Source organism: Haliotis rubra, unplaced genomic scaffold (genome assembly GCF_003918875.1).
Source record: "Haliotis rubra isolate DU_JTF1 unplaced genomic scaffold, ASM391887v1 Scf295, whole genome shotgun sequence".
NCBI classification, from domain to species: Eukaryota; Metazoa; Mollusca; class Gastropoda; order Lepetellida; family Haliotidae; genus Haliotis; species Haliotis rubra.
In genome coordinates, this window is record NW_025766963.1 from 146,974 (window position 1) to 170,123 (window position 23,150).

Below are 23,150 nucleotides of genomic sequence, written 5' to 3' on the forward strand. Positions count from 1 at the left end.
GTGTGTATGTGTATGTGCGGCTGCTTGTACTAGCCCAGACTTAAGCTGGTTTTATAGTGCTAGCCCACTGAGATACCATGCCGCAGTGAAGCATGAATACCCCACTCAGACACATTATACTGACTCCGAGCCGACCAGTCCTTGTTGTACCCATTAATGTTGAGAGCCAGACAGGGACCAACAAGTACCATATTTTAATGTCTTTTGGTATGATGCGGTCGGGGATCGAACCCGCGACCTTGCGCTCTCCGGGCGGACGCTCTAACCACTGCACCACGGAGGCGGTTGTTAGGGTAAGGGTTAGGGTTATTTTCATCTCAGTTTTATATTTTTTCACCTTTCCGCTCTCGCATCACGTGACCTAATTAAATATGGCAGGCAGGTATCCGGTATAATGCAGGTGTACCTCTAAGTATTCCAACGGCATTCTTACAAAGCTTGAAAAAAATGTTTATTTTGACATTCTCTCCTGAATGCGGTTCAAATTTTGGAAATATTTTTCTTCTGGCTGATTCTCCTTGATTCCTTTCATTTCGAAATAAGTGCGAAGGTGCCTTAAACTATTCTTGGAGTCTTTGTCGTGTTTAGCAAATCAAGTTAACATGTTAACAAGCTGTTTATTTGTTAAACAATAAATTGAAATGACAATTGTTCTGATGTTTTAAGTTTAACTGGATCATCAAAAAGTATGGGCACCGTTATTTTCACCAGGGCACATTGAAATTGTCTGTTTGGTGCCCTATGGCACCCTTCAAAATAATTTAATTTCTATGCCTTACTTAGTGAAAATTTTCACTTATTTACAACCCCTAATCTTCTTAATAAACGCTGTTGCATCTGTAATCAATGTGTTTTCGATGGAGATCCACACTGAACTTGTTCAACATGTGTACTCACACATTGCAGTGTAGATTGCAGTGTCTCTTTGTGCGCAGGTGTCTTGCACAACAGGTGCTAAAGTAATTTGATATGTCTTTGTACAGGTCTTGATGTCTTTAGAACAAGACTAATCAAAAAGAATCTGCAGCGATGAACATGCAGCATGTCATTTCAGTTTGAAATGGGATTTCATTGTAAAGAATGATCAACCTGGACAATCAGATAGACAATTGTCATATCACAACATCCTTATCCTTAATAGGATCAGAGGACACCGAAGACTTGTCCTTATGCCCTATAATGCATTACACATCTGTCTTCAAATAGCAACCTGAAGAAGATGAAGATTTAACAGAGGATTTATCCCTGGGTCAAGGCATATTTCTCAGAAGTCTCCTGAACACTTATCACTTTATCAATCCTAATTCTGGAAGAGAGTAGTTTACAGAGCAGCAAGGATAGATCATCCTTCCGCTTCTAGTCCTCATGAAGACCGAACCATTGTGTCCACGTTAGCTCTGCGTGGCTACTGCTTCGTCACATTTATTATGGAAGGGTGTTTCTGGAGATACTATACTGTCGCTGCTAACCACTATCTCAGAGATATTGCTGGCATTCATCAATTTCGTCCATGCCTCCTGTTTTACAAAGTAATTCAGAGCATGAGTGATATGATTCAGTTAAGTTAATCATAAGATTCTTTCTCTTCACATTGCCAAGAGGTTATGTGAACAAATCACAATTTCAAATTTCGGTGACTACCCACCAACTTCTGATAGATTCAAACATTTATGAATCACTGGCTTGAATAGACACTGAGGTCAGTGTGCAGGGAGGGGGTGTTCAGGTGAGATGGGTTTTTTTCTGTTCTTGAGTAACACAACAGAGAATGTTCCACTATATCTCTGGAGAAAGAAGAGAGAAACAAGTAGTTTGAGTTATGATAAGTATAAAATATTATTTTTACGTGTAGGATAAGGCACGACTCTGAGGTTATGGTTGGGAAAGTAAGACCCGAGACCGGAGGGTGGGGAGAAGTAAGCGAAGCCCTCGAGGTCTTACTTCTCTCCACCCGATGGTCGAGGGCTTACTTTCCCAACCATAACCAAGGAGGAGTGCTTTATTTTACAAATAAACCGTCAATGATGGATAATGAGATGATCATGTAATGAAGCTACATAACAATAACTGAAGCACTAATAAAATCAATTTAATGACAGTAACTATAAATAGATAAATTAAGCCTTGCGTCTTTGACGGCTCGGTGGCCGTGAGATAGAGCGTTAGCTTTATTACATGTCAGATGCAGTTCCAATCCTGCTTGGGAAAACATTTGCAAATTGATCATTGGTGATATTTATCAATTGATTTCAAACACTCACATATTATCTGAATTTGAATGTTAATGTTAATATAGAGTAAGGAAAAAGTAAAACCTTGGAAGAGGTCCTACTTTCAAAAAGTAAAACCTGGAAATAGGTCTTACCTAACAAAAAGTAAAACCTGGGTGCAATCAAAAACCTCAAATGCGGTTATTCCGGGAAAAGAAGCCATGTCTAATATATAGTGGGAAGCTCCTTTCAGGTTTATATTTTCATGACAACAACTTGGACTTCATTGAAAATGAGAATAGTGTTCCTTTTCTGAGCTTAACTCAAGAACCTTTCATTATTTTTGGATGACACTTGCTGTACAGATCTGTCTAGTGGTGATATATATACTTGATAATACATAATGATTTTTATTATTATTATGACAAATGTGAAAGTGAATATGGTACACATTTCTGGAGCATAATTCCAAAGGCAGTTGATAGTTCTTACAATAACCTCAGTGGTGAACTGATTCCTTTTGATGATTTTGGGTTTTGAAAAATACTGAACAGCATTACTTTATTGTTCACTGAATGGAACATACTTGCTTGACAACGATACAAGAATCTGTATCGAAACGTCGCATCATCCGAATAAAGAAGTTGTTCATCCATAAACTTTTGTCCACTGAATGGAAGTTATTCAATGGCAGTGTACCAAACAAAGTGGGGTGTAAGTACGGTAGCCAAATACTATTTCTATATTGTACCAGACTCATCCATTGCAACTGGATATGCATCATTGTTAATTCTTAGTGTTTTTCACATTGCCTGAAAGTGTAATGTTAATGAAGCTGAAACTTTGCATGATCATGATAATGCAGCTATGGCATCTTTAAGTCATGTTCACAGAATTCTGTTTTGATTTTAACACAGGGCAGACATTCCTTCTTTGTAATTCAGTAGTTCCCATGCAATGGTCATATGGCAGTACCACAAACCGACGTCAAGAACTTTAGTTTGATATACTGCAACTGCCTCTGTCTTTTCTGTGTGCATCTATTAACATTTAGCACTCCTTGCTAGTGTGAGCTAATACTGGAAACATGTTTGATACAAGAATGCTTCAGAATACTGCATGTCTGATGTTCTCTACTGTATACTCAAAGGTCTGAATTGCTAGTTTACCATGGCACACATAATCTTAAAAGTACTTATGTTCATTTTTATTTTATGTCATTTCAAAATTTACCTATTTTATGAAGACTTTGAGAAACATCAAACTTTAAACAAATTTACAAACAAGTTATCATTCAAGTGTTTCTGTTACAGTGGACTTTGCCTTGAAGGTAATCAAGTGGTCAGATAACAGGACAATCAAACTTCAACTCTGGGACATAGCAGGTAATATAGTAATGATAAAACAACATATATTCTATCCTGTCCATGAACTTATCATACAGAAGCACAAACAATGATATAGTAAGCGGAAGCTGAGATACTTATTGTACATTCACATATACCATGTATACACATGGTATCCACAAAGCTGGATATTGGAAAGGGTAATGTCTATTCAACATGCTTATACTTTTGTCTATTATATCGCATTTTGTTTGGTGAGCCTTGTCATGTATTACCAATCCTTTTCCGCATATGAATCCTAATGTCACATGTAACCAGGGGAGATAACACTCATTAAAACGTATGCCTGGAGCACATGGCCAGAACTGAGTGTTGTGTCATGTATTGGATTAAATTCCGGAAAGCAATAAGCTGTAACTGACAAAGTGATCACAAGCCTAGCTTAGAAACAGCAAATATTCTATTACTAAATGTGGTAACCGGTGCACATGCTAAACATATATGCAAACAGAAAAAGGTGGCTGTGCATAAGCATAACATATAATTGTATCTCTATGGAGATGTTTTCAACATAATGGAAACGAGAGATTTGCCATCGACTCATGATAGAGGTCGGCAAGACAATCACATTTGGCTGACCCATCTTAAGGAATTGATTCCAGACTGCCAATTTTACTGCTTGGACCATTCCTGGCTTACATCCAATCAGTTCCAGGACTGTACAAACCGACTGAGGGAGCACAACATCTGGCCCTGACTGCCTGCAATAAGTCCAGTTTTGCTGCAACGTGACTAACAGGCACATCTTAGCTGGTGCAGATAGCATCTATGGTACTGGAGATAAGATTGTGATGGTGTTTTGTTCACTGACAGTGAGGTGAATTGTATGCTGACACGTATGTTGTTCAATGTCTACAGTTTGCAGGGGGAGCATCACATCTCAGGGTTGACACAACATGTCATTGTCAATGGCAACCTGACAGGTCTGTGATACAGGGAAGAGATCATTGGGCCTCAAGACACAGACATAACCTCACACTTCAGCCAGAAAATGCCTGTCCACATGTCGCTCATATCATGACAGATTTCCTGAAACAGCAGAACACTCTGGTACTCCCCTGTACAGCTGTTTCCCTGGACCTGTCCCCTATCGAGCACGCTTGGGATGAAATGGAGCAACGTTTAAGCCCAGAATCAACCCCTTGATGTTAGCTGAAATGGGACAAGTGTTGGTTCAGACATGGAGAAACATTTCCCCAAGCTTTCTTCAATTGCTTCGTGTCAACTATGTGTTGTTGTCAAGCCTGCATCAATGCCAATGGTGGACACACGATACTGAATTTGTCTCCAAGGGCGTGTCACGATGCCTAATGTCATATCATACAGATTTCGATATTATCCTGTCAACAGTTAAAGAGTGATGAAGGAAAACACCACAAATCATGTTATTATCTCTTTGCATTTAAAGATGGCTGTTCTGAAGACATTTTGGTTTTTCACTAAAACTGCTCACTCAAACGTACCCAGTGTAAGGGTATATAAGACGGTGGAAAATGACTGGCCCATTCTTCCAAGGCATTAGACTTTTAGGACTGATTTGTTTTTAGGTATTAGACTTGTAGGGTCATTTTGCTATTGTGGCATTAGATTGTGGCTTTTGAGCATTACGTTATTGTAATTGTATTAGAATATTGTAGTGTTTAGAGGTTAGACAATTAGCAGTATTTAAACGTTTCATTTAAGTTCATTGACTTCACTTAGAACCAGATTAAGAGAATCATGTTTAGTTAATCATCCACAGTTTTCTCACATGTAACAGTTGTCACATTTAAGTGCTTGTTTAGGCCAAAGGTAAGTATTTGAAATTAAATTTAGTTGATTAGATTTCAGTTACATTTGTTATCTCCTCCCAAAATTGGTAGATATAGCAAACACAACCTAAAGTGGTGCCTTTTTGCTATTTACAGACTTTTGTGAAGTATAATTTTCTCGGTTTCCATGGAAACGATTCTGACTGAGTCTCAAAAGGGAAGGGTAGGCTTCGTTTCCAGAGCTCAACTCGAAAACTTTTCAATATCTTTCAACAGAACTTGGCAGATATATGAGGCAGATCTTGAAGTACTGCCTTTTGCTATTTACAGATTTTTGGCATTTATACTTTTCATGATTTCCATGGAAACGATTTTAGACTAACTGTCAGTTGATTTGTTTTTTCATTTATGTGGGGGCCGGGGGATATGTCATCTTCTGATGACTCTTGTTTGATTCAAAGAAGACTGTTCTTGACCTTTTATGTTTTAAATACTGTAGTAATTGGACCATATCACTATCAGACACTATCAGCAACAATCCTTGAAAGTTCAGTAGACTAATTTCATATTATGTCCTTGCTCTAAAACCCAGGAAAAGATACTAAGGTAAGATCATTTCTATTTACTTTAATTTAACAGAATATGAGGCCTGCAGATTTTCATCAGAGACAATATAATTTATTATCAAAACACATTCTCCGTTGGACGGGTGGCGTTGACGTCGCATACAACACAAATAATAAAAATTGTTTTGGGTTAATGGTCATGAGCGTGGCGGTTCTTGGAGGGGCCCTAACTTAATAACTATGGAATAGGAGTTAAATCGGGCGACAATGGAGTAGACACCAGCAGCAGCAGCAGGATATAGCATTGGCAAACGAAGTTGCAGCAGCAGGATATAGCATTGGCAAACGAAGTTGCAGCAGCAGCAAAATGATAGGTAAAGATATACGTCCGCTGAGAAGCAGGAATTTATTTCTATGCTAAAATAGTGCATGACCGTGTTTAACGTCCACGCAGGACTCTGAAAAACTGATATGCCATTAAAATGTTCTAGAAATTGTTACCGCAATACCAAGTCATCCTTGATGCCCTTTGTAAGCCAACATCTGTGAAATGGAGACTTTTACTTGCACATCTCGTTGATGAGACATCGACAAAATGCCCGTCCCATGGGAACGGCACGACACATGAAATTGAGTTTACTGACAAGAGACTGGAGTCTGGTTACCTTCTTACCCAGCCACCATCAACAATTTTGTTTTGTGGGATTCGAACGTGCCTGGCAATTGTGTCTAGCTCCAGGCCCAGGAAAGTAATTTTTGTTGTAGGTTGAACAGTTTTCTCAAGTGCCACAGGGACATTGAAGTGATTCAGTACATGCATACAAGATTTTAAATTATCTTTCGAAAATAGCGCATGAAATAGAGCATCCGAATGGTAAACATTTATCAAAATAGTACTTGCCGTTAAACTGAATTCCGAGCAACTCCAAGTCATGGGGATGGACTGGTATGATGCGGAACGCTGATTTGATGTCAAACTTTGCAAAGAGGGCGCCCTCTCCCAACCGTTGTACTATCTCTACAGCTTCGTCAAAGCGTGAATATGAAACAGAACAGCCTTGTTGGTTAATGTTATCATTGATAGAGTCATCCTGCGGCAATGATAAATGGTGAATCAAGGAAAATTATCAGAGAGCTTACTGACCGACCCACCGTCTATTTTCTTTGGAACAAGTCCGATTGGTGATACTTGTAATGCAGGAAGCGGTGGATCATCAAAGGGACCAGCCATTCTACCTAGGGTGACCTCTTTGTTCAGCTTTTCAACAACAACCTCCGCACCCACAGCGTCTGTCGCTGATGACAGATTTTTTTACATTCTGAAGACTCGGTACCCTGAAACTTAAGCTTAAAACCGTGCAGAAAGCCATCATACAATGAGTGTGCATCAGAAGGGTTAACCAGTGAATACGAGTGAAGAGACTCCAACATGTTACTTACGCTGACCGGAGTTGGTGCTTGAGACATTTCGTCTATACTGTTGGGATGTATTTGCACCGGTGGCAGCTGATGTTCCAACGTACGCATGGGGACGAAAACAGCTCTGGATGTTGTTACCAGACTCTCCACAGTTCCCGCACTTGTGTGGGTATTTACAGGATTCACATTAAGTTCCCATTGTTGAAGTCCCAACAAATATTGAATGGCAAATCGTGAGGATTATTTTTTGAGAAACTTACCCCAGTATTGGTACGTGGCTTGATCTGTTGGGGTGTCAGCATCTGCTGCAACCAGAGCTCACCGTCAACACGTCCCCACTGACGAGTGGGATGCCTTGCCATTGTGTGCCGGAATTGTTGATCATACACCCTCCATCCAACTCCGCCGAAACGCCAGGCAGCATTGCATATGGATTCAAAGTATGACAACATTCCCTGTAACACACTATAGTTTGGCATGAAATGCATGTGGACCCAGTTTTTTGTAAATATCTCTTCATCCAATGACCCAATCGATCTCAAACTGTGCAAGTGGATGTTTTGTCAGACAACCTAATCACATTGTAAATCACCGATTTTATGCATTTGTATTAAAGAATCTGTCTATGTAACTGTCAACAAAATAAACAGTAGAACGCAGACTGCTTGCAGAGGGAGGGAGCCAATGACCTGTAACAGCGGCAGTGTTGGGTCATAAAGGTCAACGTTCGTCAATGTAGGTCAGCTATGCACATGACAGGTATGAAGAGGTGTCACAGGTCATGAATAGGGTAAGGTGGGTGCCAACTGTTAACCATCATACGGAGTTTGTTTCTCTGAGTTGTTCAACATTAACCACAAAACCCTTTTAGTGAGAATTAAAATCTTTAAATTTGTAATGTTAATGTCATATTTTGTTTATGCAGTGGAAATGCATTTAAAGAACACAGAAAGTATATTTACACTAAATCATTAATCGGACCACCTATGCTTAGAACTCAACAACTGTTAAAGCCCCGTTCCCTCGGACACAAGCACACACAATCATCACACTCATTGAAGAAAAGATTGAATTAAGACAAAAGTGTTATGTTTTGATGTTAAGCAATGCATTTCTAACAGCTTTAAGCATATAGATAGTTAATATTTATATTTTCATGATAATTTTATGTGAAATGAGTGTTTCATGTTACACTATAAGTCGTTGGAATTAGTCAGTGCTGTCATTGTTAAAAGAAGTTATATTTCTTTGAGCATATCCGGCTGTATACTATTATTATCTGTAAATATAATAACAGAATTAAACTTCATCAAGTTCACTCGGTTCTTCCATTGAAAATTGTATATTGTTATTTGTTAGCCATTGCTGCATATCTGACTTTTTTGTATTGGAAGTTGGGCACCTATTGTTTGGATCTCGAACACTGTGATAGGGAGCATTGTCCATGACAACAAGACTTTTGTAAGGCAGAGCTTGCAACAATTGTTCCTCAACATACTGTGTGAAAACCGTTGAGTTCATTTCTGTATGATAGTCCCTACCATCTGTGCTCTTTGACCGAAATACCAGATCACACCCAGGTAGGAATCCACGGTGGGAACCAGCATGAAGAACAATTAAACGTTCACCTTTGCCTGTTGGTATTTTCCTACCATCACTGGGATCAGTGGGTAGCCACTGTCTGGCAGCAGTATGGTTTGCATTGACCCAGGTCTCATCCAGATATATGGGTTCGAACCCATCCTCTCTTGCCTGCTTAATTTCTCTCAGATAGTTACACCTTATTTTCACAATATCAGATCTCTCACACATTACAAGTTTCTGGTTTGCTACCTTCTTGTACTTGTATCCAAATTTGAGCAGTAGTTTGCTTAGCATAAACCTAGAAACATTAATGTCGTGATCCTCTGCAAGGATGTGTTTTAACTTTCTTGTGGACAGGTGTTCATTTCTAGCAAATAGCCGGCAAATGACATCTCTGATGACCCTGATGTCAAAAGAATCTAACTTTGGATGCCTACCTTTTTGTATGTGGTTTTGTTTATTGGTTGTTGGTTTATTTTTCACAATTTTTAGCACGATGTTCTTTTCATGCCAAGAGCAAAAGTTGAACGTTTCATGTAATCCGACACCTTATAAATCGGTTTGCTACGTTTGCTCTCTTTTTAAAAAAAATTCAACACATTCTAATTAAACGTTTAGCATCATCTGAATAAGCTTTCATGATGACAGCTAGAAGTAGTCAATGTGAATGATTCAAACGGTCTATCACTGTGCAGTGCACAGGTAACTATCATGAACTGCACATGCATTTACCTTTCTGACCCAACACTGCCGCTGTTACAGGTCATTGGCTCCCTCCCTCTGCAAGCAGTCTGCGTTCTACTGTTTATTTTGTTGACAGTTACATAGACAGATTCTTTGATACAAATGCATACAATCGGTGATTTACAATGTGATTAGGTTGTCTGACAAAACATCCACTTGCACAGTTTGAGATCGATTGGATCATTGGATGAAGAGATATTTACAAAAAAACTGGGTCCACATGCATTTCATGCCAAACTATAGGTGAAAAATGTTTTGACATGTAAATCAACATAAAGATATGGAATGCCGATGTCGATGCACCAAGAGTGATTGGCTTATCCTGCGATTGCTGGCGGGTGATGAGACAGACATTGCCGTCTCTATCAGCGATCATTTCCATTTTCGCTTGGTTATCGATACCAGAATTCACATTAGGAAGTAAGGTTGAAAGATCAACGTACTCACCGTTGTAGATTTTGTCATGGGTGGCCTGCTTCACGTGAGCACCGATTTCCTGAGCGTTAATGGCGAAGGGGCAGAAGAGGGGACTGAAATGTCAGAAACGACGGGGAAGGGAGACAACCGGGTTCTGAAGATTACCTTGGTTTGAAAGCAATTTAAGAATTGCTACAAGCTGTCCCTGATTTATTCAGATTCCTTATATGAAAGGCATCCCACTGTCAATCAAGTAATTCAGGACAATTCAGAAAAAATTACATTATTTATGTTTGCCTAGTCATTAACCTCTGTATGTTTGAAATTATCAGGATATTTTTGGAAAATAATGTTCATTTTTCTATTATTTATTTATTTAGTTGTCCCTTATTTAATGACACACCGGCTGTTTGAAATCACCCACCCTCTTTACAACGTCCTATGCTGAAATTAATTCAGCAGGCTAAAGGTTAAGACAGCTAGAATCCAGAATTCTCAGCATGTCTTCAAATCCACAAAATCGTAAGATTTACATCTTTTACTCCAGTAAGAGAAGGTGGTCGCCAGCTTATTAGTTGCAGAACCAGAAGAACAAAAGAAGAGTTCCAAGGAGGTGGTATATGATCAGACTAGGACTTGATCGAACAGTCACAGGTAATCCTGATAGGTGGCTGACGCACCACCTGTCCGTCAGATTCAAGCAATTAGTATGAGTCAGGATAAGGAAAAATATGTAATTTTTATGATAAAATTGATATTTTATACCTATGCTGACTCATACACTGAGGGCCCTCCCAACCGTCCTCTCTCCACTATCTGGCCTCCCTGCAAGCCATAGTGGGGGGCAAATTTCTGAGAGAGTGACAATATGGCCGACGGTTACATGGGACACAATGGCGGGAAAGGAGGCAAAGGAGCCCTGTCGGGGTGAGTAAAGTTTTGACTGTTCTTGGGAACATGAGGACAGAGGTTTCCACTCAACCTTCAGAGGGAAAGGGAGATAAAGCAATAAGTATGAGTCAGGATAAGTATAAAATTTCAATTTTATCATAAAAATTGCATATTCTGAAAGTGATTGCTAGTATCATAACTCATTAAAGTTATTTCAACACCCCGAGAATTTATAAAAACAAAGGCTACATTTTGGTCACACCATGGTCAGGCATTATTCAGACCTGGGACAGAATAACTTACAAAATTCTCAGTGGACTTTTCATGTATAGTCTGTTTGCAGTGAAAATGTACAGATAAATTTCACTTTAAACAAAAAAGTAAATCAAATAAAGTGAAATTAAGATTGTGAATCCTCATAATTTTGCCTTGCCAATTGAACATTTATATGTCAGAATTTTATTCAACTAGGATAAAAGTTGTTTAACAAACGATCATAGTTTCAAATCGCTATCATTGGTTTGCATTACAAGGGGGTAAGCACAGTAGTTGGAACAGTGAAACAAATGAACGTGCAGTGCTTGATGAATGTTAACTTAGACTACCGTGAGAAAGCAACCCTTTTTGTTCTCGGAGTTTCCATTAATGTGCAGGTCTCGGGGTAGGGGTCCCATAGTAAAATTTTGAAATTTAGACGTCACTTCCTTTTTTATTTCAGAGCATGTTGTCATCATTCGCAAGTCAAATTCGTTTGTTTCCCATTACTTTTCAACTCGCTGTGCACATGCGCAGAGCATGCGAAAAATATCCACTGGCATGTTTCCGGTGTGTTCGTATGTTTATCGATAGTGTAAACACTCCAAAGAAAACAAAAATCAAAACAAATATATAGTTTTATGTCGAATATAACTGATTCCAATTGTTTAATGAAACTGAGGCCGGGATTAGTAAAATAAATAGCTTCATTTATGTCAACAAGCTCTTGTATATAGACATCTAACCACCACCGTCCTTCCCGCACATCCCCTTTTCACAACTAAAGAAACACATCTCTGATGGAATTGCAACCAAAATAGGACATCAATTATTGAAAAGCAAAGGCAGATGGAAGTATGTACTCAGCTATGAACAGTTGTCACAACGTAAATCATGTTCATAAAAGCTTTTATTTAGTGTGCATTTACACTATCGATAAGCATACGACCAAACCGGAAACATGCCAGTGGATATTTTTCACACGCTCTGCGCATGCGCACAGCGAGTTGAAAAATAATGTTAAACCAACGAATTAGCTGAGAGAAATTTTATTTTATTATTTCCTTCGAGAAAATACGTTTTTCGGTTACTTGTTCCCAGAACACAATATACTGTGCGTGCAGAACACGCAGGTAGAAAATATGGTGCGTGAAATGTTGATTTGTTTGCGTGAAACATGCAGGTTTTGGCGTTATCGCGAACACTGATTATGTGTTTCCCTTTTCTGATTTCTAGTATCTTAACTAACCATTCATTTCCTAAATGGTATATGAGTCACCCGATCCAATCTTTCCACTCATCTTCTATATAAGTTTCTATATAAAATCGGAGCCTGGATATTTAGAATTAAAAACTTAATATACATTTTAGAAGTGTCATTGTAACTTGGAAAGTGCATTGACCAGAGTAACCAAATTCACATCGATTCATTTCTCTTGTGCATAACAAATATAATGAATTTGGTTACTCTGTGCAATGTTGGCCAGACTGCACGGAGGGTAGCCAATCATTTTAATGTTAATGTTAGGACAATCTACCGACTGCAGGAGTGTATCAGGTCACTAACAGCATCCACGCAGTGGGCGACCTTCAGTAACATCACAACATCAAGACCAACAGATTTTGCGTCACCATCTGAAGGATTGCTTTCAAAGAGCCACGGAAGCAGCATGCCAGACCAATGGGACTCACAACAGACCCATCAGTGCCGATACAGTTCGTCGACATTTGCGCGGAAGAAACCTCTGCTGTCACAGACCGTATCTTAGTCCTGTCCTCACCTCTCATCACCGCCCTTACCGACTGCAATGGGCAACTCAGCATCGAAATTGGTGGTATAGAGAACTGTGCTTTTTTTCTCATGAAAGCCGATATTGTGTTTCAACAGTCGATGGCAGAGTGAGAGTATGGTGAAGGCATGGGGAACTTTTTTCCAATGGGTGTATTGTTGAAAGAGACTCGTGGGGTGGTCCAAGCATCATGGTGTGGGGTGCAATCGGTCTGAACCAGATAGCTGGCACTGTGGTGTTCCAGAATCTTGGTCCAGGATGAGGAAATGAGGTGATAGCTGCTCGCTATATTGACCAGGTCATAAGACCCCACGTTGTACCACATTTTGGACGTTACAGAAATCACATCTTCCAGCAAGACAACGCTCGTGTCCACACTGCCAGAGTAACACTGGACTTCATAAGACAACATAGCAATTATAGACGTAAACATTCCCTCTGGATTATGGTTGCCTTATTCCTGTGGATTCCACAGACACATACAGAATGGAAATGAAAATTTTAACTAAGTCATAGCTATCCCTAGTGGTATGCTTAAAAGAGTTATGCAATTATCTCCCTTAACTGTGACATTACAACCTCTCATAATTTTTCTGTATGGACAACACAGAAGACGTGTTTTCAGAGTGGAAGTGTTTTAAAAAATTTCTTCGAATTTTCAAAGAATTACAAGACTCCCGGTCAGTAGTGTCGCATTGGTTGATGTTTCTGACCATCGCATTCTATATTTTGTACATATTGCTTGTGTTTTTTTCTACTTTATTGAACTGTACTTTTCCCGCCAAAAATCATATGTCACAAGCTCGTATCTGCACGTGTTCGTATGTAAAAAATTCTTGGCTGATTTGGATCCTTTTTTTTCTATGTGCCTCATGCTTCACGGGTCCTCTCTGCTCTTTTTATAACGATGTTCATTGTGTGTATAACTTTCCATGTAGTCCGTGTTGCCCATGGCGATCGTCCCATGGCCACGGCTACTCAGTCTGTTGATCTGTCGGCGTCCACGGGACAAACACAGACACAGCTGGCTATCCATCCAACCGTCCCAGACGAGACCACTGGGTCGAGGTCAGTCGGACTGGTTCATACTGGCGTCGGGTATGGTTCCATGGCTTCGGACCTTCCCGTCCCGCCACCCCCTATGCTGGGGACCCACGGGATCCCTCAGACACACGGATCTTCCGGCCACCGACCTACGGATGTCTACAAGGTCGACAGACGGCGATAGTTTTTTGCCCGCATGGAGGGGTTGAAGCCGCAAAAGATCAGCGGCAGTGGTTGGGGCACACCCCCGCGGTCGTAAGCTGTACAATTTGTATAACGCCGGCAAGAGCCATAGTCTAGAGTCTATATCCGTAGACAGTTGGGATGCTTTATAGTCTGTAACCGGGAAGTCGAGTATCAACCATGGAATGAGCAAGTTAAGTTTTCACGCCTCACTGAGCAATATTCCAATTTATGGCGGTGGCCTGTAATTAATCAAGTCTGGACCAGACAATCCAGTGATCAACGTGAGCTTCGATCTATGCACTTGGTGAGGTGAGGTGACATTGGGTTTAACGCCGTCCTTGAGAATATTTCGCTCATATGACAACGTGCATGCGTGTGTATGTGCGACTGCTTGTTCTAGCCCAGACTTAAGCTGGTTTTATAGTGCTAGCCCACTGAGATACCATGCCGCAGTGAAGCATGAATACCCCACTCAGACACATTATACTGACTCCGAGCCGACCAGTCCTTGATGTACCCATTAATGTCGAGCGCCAGACAGGGACCAACAAGTACCATATTTTAACGTCTTTTGGTATGATGCGGTCGGGGATCGAACCCGCGACCTTGCGCTCTCCGGGCGGACGCTCTAACCACTACACCACGGAGGCGATCTCTACGCACTTGGGATACGGTGACATATTGTGTTAACCACGTCAGCAAGCCTCACCACCCGATCCCATTAGTCACCTTCTACGACAAGTAGACGAGTCTCACATGCCATCTCTTTGCCATCCTTCTCTGGTTAATGGCATTTGAATTTCTCACCTTAACTCCTGGTATAAGGGACTTGGGGGGTTGTCGATCTCGTCTCCACTCGACAATCTGTTCCGCTTGTATAAGGTAGCTATAGATTTTCGTCATCGGAGCTTATTACTTCGTCTACTACTTTCCTCTTAACCAGTTACATTGCTACTGGGCCCTTAGTTCAGATAATCTAACTTGGTTTCTATGCGATGACTGTTTTTGTTTGTTTGTTTTTGGCGCTTTGACTGCTCGTTGCTGCTTAAATACCTGACCTGTCTTACTTTGTTTCGTTTGTCGTTATTAAACAATCTGATATTTGATGTTTTGATGAAAGTTCCAAACTGACATTGACTCACAAAACATGTCCATGACTCCTTCTCATATGACACTAGAGAGTCATTATGACTCCAAATTGTTTATGCTGACGACAAACTCTGAGTAAGGGAGTTGTCGATCTCACCTCCACTCGACAATCTGTTCCACTTGGCATGGTACAAAAGGATATATATTTTTTCGTCATCTGTGCCTATTACTTCGTCTACTACTTCGGGTATTCACCGGTTCCATTGGAATCTACCTAATGCCACGGCTTCCAAACAACCAGGTACAGTTGTAAAGTACTCTGTATCACATACAAGAGTCTCAATGGCATGGCACCAGAATATCTAATCATATAAGTGAATTTCTAACCCCCTTCAACCACCCAGACAACTGCGATCTGGAAGCAATTCTTATTAAATACTCCTTCTTACAGACTGCCTTGGCCTCTTATTGACAGTGTTCTTTCAGTGGTTGCACACCATCACTGTGGAATAGACTGTTCCTCGCTATAAACTGTTTCCATGTTTTATTGCGTTCAATCACATCTTTCAACGCATCTCTTTCACTGTACTATTAACTCAAACCTCACTTTGTAGCGCTTGAGCATCCACTTTGTGGTTGGATTTCGCGATATATAACTTTTCAGTATTATTATTATTATTACTATTACTGAAGTAGAAACAACACGGCTATATTCGAGGCCACGGTTCAAAATCAATCCGTTGTCCCAGGAGGCGACAGCAGTTGAGGTAGCACATGAGTCTGACTAAATTACTGTCGGAAATGCTAGAAAAATGCTTTTTAGCCTTAATACTTTGATAAAGGTGATAAATGTATTATGTTGTCAATATATCAACTCGCCTGTAGTGTACCTAATTTTTTTTTCAATCGATTTAACATTCCCATGCATTTAAAGGGCAGTTTACAGGAGAGAATATGGTACCAAAACAACAACTTAAGATTTTTTCAGAGTTCAACAACAGAAATCTGAAATAGTCTTTACATTTATGTTAATAATACAGGTGGTGTAAAAATATAAATTAACGTTTTTCTTAAACAAATAAATGTTGAATGTTTGTATTACTTTACTTAATTATCGTTTCTTTATTGAAGAAATATTAATATAAATGTTAAGTCTTGATAAATATGTTTCCCGTCATGCATGCACATCTTTATCACAGCGTCCACTATGGCCAACTATTTGCAGACGATTGTTGCAAAGGTTTATAAGTTTATAAGTTTTTTGTGCTTGAAAAAGACAGAGGTAAACCTTTCATTAGTATAGAAATGGTTTAATACAGAACTTGTAGAGCTGTTGGTATGTCTTACCAACAAGTTTCCAATATTGTAAACAAATCAGACAAGACAGGGACCGTCTCAAAAGCAAAACCGGGACGTAAAACCATCCTTGACAACTTTGACAAGGGAGTACTTAGACGGGCGGTCTACAAACTTTAGGAGAAGAAGAATATATATATTCTAAAGAAGCTACACCAGTGACTTCGTTAAATCTTTGGCCAATGTTCTCAACTAGATTAAACTGACCGAATTACATCCATATTTTTGCAATGAAATATACTGTTGACATGCAAAACATTTATTAAAACGTTGCACATTTCTACAATCAATCGATAAGATAACACAAGTGATAGGATTCTTTCCAATGTACAGTAATTCGTATGTTTATTTCACAACAAACACACATACAGAAATGATTCCTTACATAACCAATACGTATACTATACGTACACATATTCAACATTTTGAAGAAAACATCTATTGAGATGACCCCTCGCCCGAGCATGTGCTCAGGTGTCAATTTCACCTGTCGATACCGTGCATGCTGATGACGTAACACAGGCAGTTAATGTTTGTATCAAGTAACGTCCCACTACCCCTTATTTTTCTAAGTTTTTGGTATTTTAATCATTAAAAACGCATTTTAGGGCATATCTCAAAATTTAGTCCCTCGGTCTACATTAGGTAGATGTTTCTTCAAGTGATATTTGTTATTTAAGTAACTGTAATACCTCTAAAGTTTAAATATAAGTCAAAAAGCATTTTTCTAGCATTTCCGACAGTACTTTAGGTCACGGCCAGGTGAATGAATCAGATAATGGGGATGACACCTGTGTTTTCTTGCCAGAATGATCAGTCAGCTGAGCGCTCCACGGGAGGCACGGGCGATATACGGTTAGGTTCGAAACATGACCAATATCCAGTCACTGAATACAGGCTAGTGAGTTTATTCAAATTGCCTCTGGGCGGTGGTGTAGCCTAGTGCGTAAAGCGTTCGCTCGTCATGCCGAAGGCCCGGGTTCCCCACATGGGCACAATGTGTGAAGCCCATTTCTGGTGTCCCCCCGCCGTGATATTGCTGGAATATTGTTAAAAGCGGCGTAAAATCAAACTCACTCACTCAAATTGCCTCTATATAACCCAGCAGGGTAAATAGGTACCTGGTGGGATCAATCATGTGGCTATTCAACTTTCTAGTGCCTTTTGGCAGCCTGGGTTATCAGGGGTAATAAAAGGTAACATGTCAACACCTTGAGCATGTGCCTTGTACCTGGAAAAGGCGTGTTATAGGGCACATTTATTGTTCGAACAAGTGCCTATTATCCCTCTGCATTCTGACGGATCTTGGAAGGTGTATTCTGTCGTTAGTTTACTTTTTCATCATCTTCATCTCCCTAAACACGCTAATGGCATCTTCCGTTTGGTCTACCTACTTTTACCATGCTTTGCGATCTTGTGTTAAGCTGGGCCCCGTCTCGCTTATCGCAATATACGCAATGTGGCGCAAGTTCTGGAGCGCACAGGGAGCTGGGAACCAGCTTAGACCTTGTGTAAGCTAATTATAACAAATTATTTCATTGGCTGATACATAGTATTTACTGCGGACTGAATGAAGCTGATTGGCCAAGAGCTAATACATTGTACATGGGTGCCGTAAACATCGTGTTGTTAGGTTGTAGAGTGTTACGGGCGGACATGAGTTTAATCATGGGTTTAATCAACGGAGCATTGATTAGTGATATTTTTTCTATGAAGGTTCGTTTCTTTAGAAATATGACGTGCCATTGGAGATGCGCTGTAAGAATTTCATGCACCATTTTCGTGTCTGCGTTCACTGCACAACGTGGCTGGACAATTCAGTCCCAATATTGCAAATACGAAGGCTTAGCATCCTCGGCTAGGGGTTGAATAGACAAGTCCATGTCAACCTTGATAGGATGGGGTTCTTTTTTCCCCGCCAGTGCTTCAAATTGATAGGGATTTCTCACACCTGTACTCGAAATTATCCCAAACTTTCGTTCACAAATCACGTTACTCCTAGTCCTAGGGAGTTTTAGGTTTTAGACCATGCATACTAGATCGATATCCATACAGCGGTTGCCTTGTCTTGGGAATCGGGTAGCTTCCTCACCCAGGTTTTGAGGATTATATGGCAATTAATCAAGATACCATGGTGGCCATGTCAGCCCACGAGGGATGCTTGCCCACTCTTCTTTGGACGTCGTTTTTTCAGGCAGTTTTCCGATGCCAATCACGCTCAAGTGATTGTGTTAGACCATTCGGCAGCTATAGAACCATCTCACCTCTTGACTGGAGATAAGAATCTTCCAGAACAATCCAATGAGGAAATTGTTTCAACAATCTCTGGATATTTTTCATTGTTATGATATCGATCCTCCATTTTTGTATGTTGAGGGGAATTCAGATTCAGGGCTATCTCAACGATTTCTAAGCAGATTTCTACTTTATCTTAGTGAAGTTAAGACACTGAAACACAGTGCTATGGTGGGCTACAGATCAGCAATCGCTTCTGTTTGAGATATACATGGACTAGCAGTGGTTCTAACAGCTTGCTCAACAAGCCGTAGATCATTCCAGTTAAGATTTTTTTTTTTTCAGCTCCTAGTCCTACAATCTTCCCCATGTTGGCTTTATGTCTAATTCTGTAGTCTCTCCAGAAGTCTTCCAAACCTATGCAGGAAATTTCATTGACATTTCTTCTCCTTAAAAGGTGGGTTTTCTACTTGTCATTGCTACAGCTTCCAGTTCCAGAATATCAGAATTTTTTGCCATAGACTTTAGTCAATCACCTTTACAGGAGGATATAGCTGGCTGTCATATAGAACTTTACCAGCTTTTTCTTGCCAAGAATCAGGCTTCTGCTAGCGGTCTCTCGACCACAGATAATACCAGATACAAGTATTCCCTACCTCTGCCTCTAGATCAGACAGAACTAGACTCCTATGACCTGTTCGAGCTCTGAGATGGTATATCCAGCATGCTCTCAACATCAGACGTAGTTGCCACTGTCTTTTTATCTCATGCAAGACAATTGTTGATTTGGAGATCTTGATTAAATATTATATTGTCTTGGCTTAGGAAGACAATCACTTTTTTTTACCAGGACTGTGACCCCAACTTAGTGAACAATAGTTTTCCCTGCATGAGACCAGGGCCTGGCTGTCGTCACTTGCAGCTTGGGGGTCCATTTCCATAGATCATATTGATGCTGGATGCCGGTGGAACATATGTAATCCCTACACCAATTTGCTTTTGCGAAACGTCACTCCATCCTTCGAGAGCCTAGACAATGGAACCTCTAGTGGCAGTGCAGCGCCTCTCCTCCACCTGTTTCCCCTTGAGGGGGAAAAAGAAGACGTGGGGTGGGGTGTGTGTGTGTGTGTAGATATATCCAAACTCAGCAGTGGTTCACTGTTTTGGACTGTGAGGGAGGAAACAGGTTAACAGTAAACGGAAGGATGAGGATCTTTGAAGAACCTTATCTACTAATATTCATCACCAGTAAGTGGAATTATTATGTCCGCTGCGGTATATTACTCCAGTTAAATAATCTACGAGAAGACTTGAAATCACTTACCGGAAGTGACATCATCAAACAGGAAGTGACGTCACAGAAACCGGTTAAAATGAGAATCAGTCAAATAGACCATTACAGAACCGGATATGACGTCTTGGACCAGAAGTGAATGTCACAGTCTTCTCCAAACACCAAATATTTCTCCCTCATGAGTATGATCCTTCCCTTTAGGTAATTGAATACTGGAATATCCAGGGAATGATCTAGATAATCTATATATATTACATTTCATCACCTAAGTCATAGTTATCCTAATTGTTATGTCATAGACTATAACGGGATAATTAGTGGTATTGCTGTATTCATCATCTGCATAAACCCACCTTCCTTATGTGTGATTCTGGCAACCATAATCCAGAGGGAATGTTTACGTCTATAATTAGGAACAATTACATGTATTGTTAGTAATTATTAGTAAACTTACCTCTGGATTATGGGATCTAGTGCCCACCCTACCTCCCCACGAGGTGATGCAGAAGATGTCAGTTTTCTTCAGAAAATCATGAGAGGTTTTCAACAACTATGTTGTGATGTCACAGCTAAGGGAGATAACTGCATAACTCTTTTAAGCATACCACTAGGGATAGCTATGACTTAGTTAAAATTTTCATTTCCATTCTGTATGTGTCTGTGAAATCCACAGGAATAAGGCAACCATAATCCAGAGGTAAGTTTACTAATAATTACTAACAATACATGTAATTGTTCCTATTCAACCAGCTAATTCATTCCATGTACAGATGATGCAACACTTTCATCGATGCCCATGGAAGCCACACCTAATACTGACTTTAAGGTATCTTAATGGTACCATTTTTGGTGATTTTGTTTGTGTGAACTCTGTATGTGATTGCTGAAAAAAGTGTTAACCATAATTGTCAAGTTTGAACTCAATCCTCCATTTTGATTGTTAATTAGAGTGAATTAAAGTGTGTGCTTTAAGAAACTGCTATTGGTGTGACATTTCTTTTGTGGTTCAGTATATATATTTTATGACACTAGTAAGTATCACAGAAAAGAAAATAGATCAAAGTTAGTGTTATGTCCCCTAGGGATATGGTCTCAAAGGTTATCATTGTTTAAGAAGCAATAATGTCAATATGTGATTTTATTGACAAAAAGATTTGAACTTAGGATGTATTCTTTGCACCTTGTTTACATTAGTAGTTAGCAGTTGAATATCTCTGAAGAAAAAGCAATATATTTTTAAACTTCCTATCGCATGACTTGCATCTCTCTCTCTCTTACTTCGACACAGTGGATCGACTGAAAACTTTTTCCACAGACCTCCTTGTCCATTCGCCTATATACTCCATGCTGCTCCCCTTACCGGACAGCTTCCTTAGTCCCAGTAGGAGTGTGCAGCACGCTCCACTACCAGCCCATGTGACTTCCCCTGAATGATCATTCTCTTTCTTGTTGCCCCACTGGGTGGACGTATTGTGAAAGTTATTTTTTATCCTTACAAGTTAACATAAGAAATAAATCATGGGTAGTTGACGCCAAGAAGCGTAATTTTTGCGCACAGTGTAAAACAATATTTTCTTCCTCGGATCCCCACTTATCATGTGTGGATTGCATTAGCCTGTGTTCCTGGAGCAAGCACTGTCGGGATTGTTCTCCCTTATCAGAAGACGCCTTTAGAGCATACAATCATGGTTGTTCCAGTCGGCTGGCAGATAGTGCTTGTTATACTTCAACAGAGCTTGGTCCATCACCTAACAAAACCCATCATTCTATATCTTGCCATCGGCTAGGTGATCACCGAACCAATCCAGATCACAGTCCCGATCAAGATCACATCCACGTTCCAGCACACCATTCCGATCTCAGATCACCGAACTGAACGGGTTCACTGAGCCGATTCAGATCACAGTCCAGATCCATATCACCAGAGTGATCCACTTCACCTCAATGAACTGATTCACATCTCCGATCTAGGTTACCACATCGATATAGTTCACCGGATCACAACGCCGAATCAGTTCACCAGGCCAAACGGAATCAATTCACCAATCCCGTTCACCGGCCGAACTGCTTGATATTGCAGAACCAGTTCACCAGACTGAACTGGATCACCTTGCCGAACTAGTTCACCTGGCTGTTCAAGATCACTGAAACATCAGCATTCATTGAACTGTCAGCATTCGAATAAACCATTCCTCGGACCTTGCCTACCAACTCTACTGATTCACTGAACCAGCTCAATTCATCGAATCGCCACTGTTGTCTTGTGCTACTTCCAACACGGTACATCTTCAGAATATTCCTTGAGGTTTGGCGAATCTACCTCTGCAGACGTTTGGACAACAGCCACCTTTAAGATGCAGGAATAGTTATGTTTGATTTGACACACATGATTACTTGATTCACTGACCACACACCAGAAAACGACTGGAAAAACTGCCAACACTCTCTCGTCGCACCTTCCCCGGATCGAGTTGACCTTCATGACTTTAGGCATAACAGCAGCAGTTCTCCTCCCCAAGCAACTCGACAGGCAACTGAACTAATGTTTATATATGTGCATAACCATGGCATGTGCTACACGCAAATTTAAATATGTGTTTTTGGGAAAAGCCACAACTTGTGGTACGAATGGGGTGCAGGGGTTCAAAAAGCATTTTAAAAGCCACTTGCCACAGGGCAAGTGACTTTAAGAAAGTAACTTGTCCTGACTAATTTTCCACTTGCCCTGATTTTATGACATAATTATGATGATGTAATTATGAAAGAAGAAATCAACATGGTATTTGATGTTAATGTTTACTGGACTATTTATTGAAAAGTGATAAATAGCAAAGAAAGAATACTCTACTTTGTTATCATTGCGAAATTTAATAGCTACATTTTGAGCAGATATGAAATTAAATCAAAGTTTAT

General features: G+C 40.1%; 1 protein-coding gene and 1 long non-coding RNA gene across 3 annotated transcripts in view; one reads left to right on the forward strand and one right to left on the reverse strand.

The window, feature by feature from the left end:
* LOC124282191 (ras-related protein Rab-7L1-like) overlaps nt 1-23,150 on the forward strand; it is a 94,412-nt gene that overhangs the window by 24,327 nt on the left and 46,935 nt on the right. For both annotated transcript variants that reach the window (XM_046718157.1, XM_046718158.1), the window contains exon 3: nt 3,524-3,595. In XM_046718157.1, the coding sequence (XP_046574113.1) occupies nt 3,524-3,595 (72 nt within the window). The remainder of the gene's footprint in view (nt 1-3,523; nt 3,596-23,150) is intronic.
* On the reverse strand, nt 294-22,532 carry LOC124282194. Its single transcript, XR_006900087.1, has 3 exons — nt 22,522-22,532; nt 22,178-22,186; nt 294-406 (listed from the first exon to the last, which is right to left on the reverse strand). It is a non-coding gene; the product is annotated as an uncharacterized LOC124282194 (long non-coding RNA).